At 42.6% G+C, this 3,972-nt stretch overlaps 1 protein-coding gene across 1 annotated transcript in view; it reads left to right on the plus strand.

Moving 5' to 3' along the window:
* The window catches only part of LOC137626893 (piggyBac transposable element-derived protein 3-like), a 34,534-nt gene extending 30,955 nt beyond the window's left edge, over positions 1 to 3,579 (plus strand). The window contains exons 5-6 of the mRNA XM_068357878.1: positions 3,077 to 3,206; positions 3,433 to 3,579. Coding sequence (XP_068213979.1) covers positions 3,077 to 3,206; positions 3,433 to 3,579 — 277 coding nt within the window. The remainder of the gene's footprint in view (positions 1 to 3,076; positions 3,207 to 3,432) is intronic.
* The last annotated feature ends 393 nt before the right edge of the window (positions 3,580 to 3,972 follow it).

Consider the following 3,972-nt stretch of genomic DNA (forward strand, 5'->3'; position numbering starts at 1 on the left):
AACAAGTTAATCTTATTTCCCTTTTAAAAGTTATATTTTTCCTAAATCATAATTATTGTTTAGACAGAAATATTAAGGTCAACTTATTATTTGTCTTTCCTAATACTGATTTAAGTATTATTATACTGAAAAGAAATCATCTTGAGTTAAAAGCATTTACAAGTGAACAATCAAGTCATATATTGTTAGGTTAATATAAATTCAAAATACCAATAATAGTTTTTTATTACAAAACACAACTTTAGGTATAAAGATGGTCTTTTGATCGAAATTTATAGTTAATATAATTTTTGCCAGAAATAATGAAAGTTCCATAATAAAATCATCTTTGTTAAAATGATTTCCAATCAAACATAAAAATCCTACTGATTATTGTTAGGTTAAGTATAAACTCATCTTTCCAAAAGCATTTTAGTTTTCTAAAACATCCCTTCATGTATCAAAATAGACTTTTAATTACAATTTAGTTCTGTTTGTTACTAGAAATATTTTTTATGTATGCGCAAAAATATATTTTTGGGCTCAGGCCATGTCGTCCTGATGGAAGTTCCTTCGTTAGTAGCTTCCTAGGTATATTTGACTACAATGATATATCCCAGAGAATTTACCAAAGGTATGCAGAATTCTAACTCCTACAGCGAATATCCCTTAAAATTTAAAAAGGGATAACGTGTAATATCAGAGGACGTATTCTTGACACGTCTCATAGCTATCTACAACCCTAATAGCGTTTTCGCTTCGAGGGGAAAAAGTGGCAAGAATATAGGAGAGTCGTTAAAAAGGCGACGCTCCTACCGTACTGTAAATAGTGCGCAAAATTGCCACCGGGAGGCGCCACCAAGCCCTTCTTTTTGCAGTAGCTTTGTTGATCGGTCTTATCCCGTGTTATCTTTCGCTATTTTGGAGTTTATTAGTCGCTATGATGTCTTCACCAGCCTCATATGCTTCTGGAAAATTAAGTAATATCTCTGAATTGTGTAAATGTAAGTTCTTGCCAGTTTGACTCTTCGATTGAGATTATATTTAACGTAACAAGAGCTGTTGCCAGCCGGATGGCGTCATGGATGCAATTGTTCTTTCATGTACATCTATTTAGCCAAAACGACTTTCCCGGCATTATTGCTTTAATAACTTTAGCTATTTAGAATTTTAGCTAGGGATTTTTATGTTTTTTCATTGTTGTCGTGGATTTGGCTATTTATTTCGAGCCCCACGAGTGCTAGGTTTCCTATCCTAGGTACCTACACACTTCATGCATGATATAACCTTCCTGGTAAAGTTTTATTGAAACTCAGGCAATATTTTATACAATTAAGATATTACTGCATAATATTTTCGGTGAACGATTATCAATGCTCCTAGGCTACTAGCCTAGGGGCTTTAGTATACTTTCATACAAGTCCCCAATTACTCTTGTATTGTCTTTGAAGAGGAGACTGACACCTCCTATACCTTTTAAGTTGATACTAATCTCCTGGTGAGATTTAAGAGCGATTCCCCTTCCCTCTGATTAGCCTAGGCTATCCTCAGTTAGCTTTGCCTTGAACTGAGTTCTGGCAAAGTTTACTGGGGTGATTCGTGTCTTTCTCCTAACCACTGAGTCGGTTTTTGAGTTTAGAACGGGACATCAGAGTAAAAGTCTGTGTTAGGCATCTTACTGTCTTGGTGAAATGATTTCCCAAGGCAGGTTAAGTTGTCTTTACAGGAGGCTAGACCTCCCTAGACCATACATGGAGGATTTTGTATAACAATTCCTCCTTCCTCTGTCTAGCAGTCAGTCCTGTGCTGTTAGATCTTAGACCGAAGAAATGATTTCTTCCTTGCCTAATATCTCTGGTACGAGATTCTGTTCTCTTGCGAGATTGCGTCCTGTGGCCGCTTTCTCACTTGACTAACCCAACCTGGGGAAATGATTTCCCCTACTTGAGGTTACTTTATGAGATCAGAATCCTTCAAGTTAGGTAATGCCTTCGGGTATTACCTTACTTATGGGACATTTACCCCTTCCCCGCTGTCTCTCTTGTGTTAGATGAGCCACCACCCTCCCTGGCCGTCATTCTACATTTGACCCTATAGGTAATCTATAGAATTGGCCTGAGGTTCCCTGTCTGCTGCCGGCCGAGCCGGCTGCCAGCAGGTACCCTCATATTCTTTAGAGTGTTCTTCAGTCCTCCCTTGGACTGCCTTCCATAGCCCATATGGATGGGATATGGTTGGGTGGAAGCCTGAATATAATTCCCCCTTCCACTTGAACCCTCATTCGGGATGTAGGCTGGCAAGGCTGAGCCTTTGCCTTCCTCTATCCTCCCTCTTTTTCTCTGCCTTTCCTTATACTGGGCCGGCCGCCGGCAGCTAGTAGCTGTTGGCGGCCATGTTGGGTGTCTGTCGGCCGGCAGTAGATCTGCCGCCACTTGCCGTGGGTGTCGCTGATCGACGACCCAACGGCAGTGAACATAATATGACCGGCTGTAAGCAACTAAGTTGTTGGCCGGCAGTCGGCCACCCAAAGTTTAGACAATTGCCGCCGGTTGCCGCCGGGTCCTACTTGATAGAATGATCCTTCGGCTGCCGGCCGGCAGAGCCGCTGCTGGCGACCTGCCGCCCATTACTCTGAAGACAGTAACTGCTTTCAATAGCCCAGAATAGGCCGGCATATGTCGGCAGGCCCGGCATATGCCGGCAGGCCCGGCAGGACTGGCGGCATGCCGCCACCAGTCAGTGCTGTAGCCCAAAAGTTTTTTCCAACCTTCAAGGTGCTTCATGGGCAGCCTATTGTGAGACCATCCCATTTAAGAGAGTGATTCTCTCTACCATTTAATAGTTATCAACCATTATTAAAATCCCCAGTATTGAACCTAGAAGATTGTGTTAAGAAGACACTTTATATCAAAGGATAACATCTTCCTCTAAATTCGTTAAAAATTTAGGAGGTCATAGCAATGGGGTGGACAGGAAACACAAGTAGGTGTCTTTCCTATTTTCTAGCTTACTCTATCCAAGCTATATAATATTGAAAATATGTATGTTGAAATCTGAGAATTTCACCGAATACTTATATGGTTTTCTTTCTTTACAGGAAGAGCATCCCGAGTGTGGGAACAACTTTTGTATGGTCCGCATTAAGAACTTCTGGTGGCCATGACGTGTGTAGAGCCCATGCTCCCTGCGCAGTCACCAAAGGGGCTCTCAAGTACTGGGACCCACAGGTATGTAGTGTTTGTGTTAAACTGGTAAAAGAGGCTTTTGATGTTCAAAAGTCTACAGAGTCAAGGGATGCAGCAAGGAAGACGCTGCGAAAATGGGTCAGGGGTTTTTCAGAAAAACACCTCTGGCCCATACCTTCCTAATGAAAGGATGAGGGACTCTCTTTTCCCTAGAGCTTCTGCGGTTGCAATCATTCCCCAGACTCAACCTGAGATTCCCCTCATTCAGATTCCGAAAGAATCTGTTGTTTCAGACGCCTTAAAAGGCATCCAATTGGAGGACAACATGTCGGTTGTCTTAGAGGAGACTGAGAACAATCTCCTATTGCAGGAACTGGATCAGGAGGATGACGTACCTCCTGAAACTGAAGTCTAAAAAACCGAAACGATTTCGGTGTCATCAGCCGCGGTGACTAAGCCGGTGCCTTCGAATTCTTCCACTGCCCCCCAGTTAGATTCCATCAAGAGTACGTTGCACTCGCTGTTGTCCATGGTGCAGGACATACAGAAAAAATCGTCCGAGAAAGAAGCTTCTCTTCCGACGGAAATGCATCAGCTGGTTGCAATGCGTTTAGCCCAGAAGAAGCTAAATGTCAAGGATCTCACCGCTTTCTCTGAAGTCAATCCTTGGAGGTATGCAGAGCATATGCCAATGTCAGGGGGGAAAATCTTCCTCTCGGAAAAACTGGGCACTGTCCCAGTAGAGGAAATTAAGTTTTGGACCAGCAAAGGGGCCTATCCGGATTGCTATGTCCGTCTGAGGATGGAA

The sequence above is a fragment of the Palaemon carinicauda genome, chromosome 34 (genome assembly GCF_036898095.1).
Source record: "Palaemon carinicauda isolate YSFRI2023 chromosome 34, ASM3689809v2, whole genome shotgun sequence".
Lineage (NCBI taxonomy): Eukaryota > Metazoa > Arthropoda > Malacostraca > Decapoda > Palaemonidae > Palaemon > Palaemon carinicauda.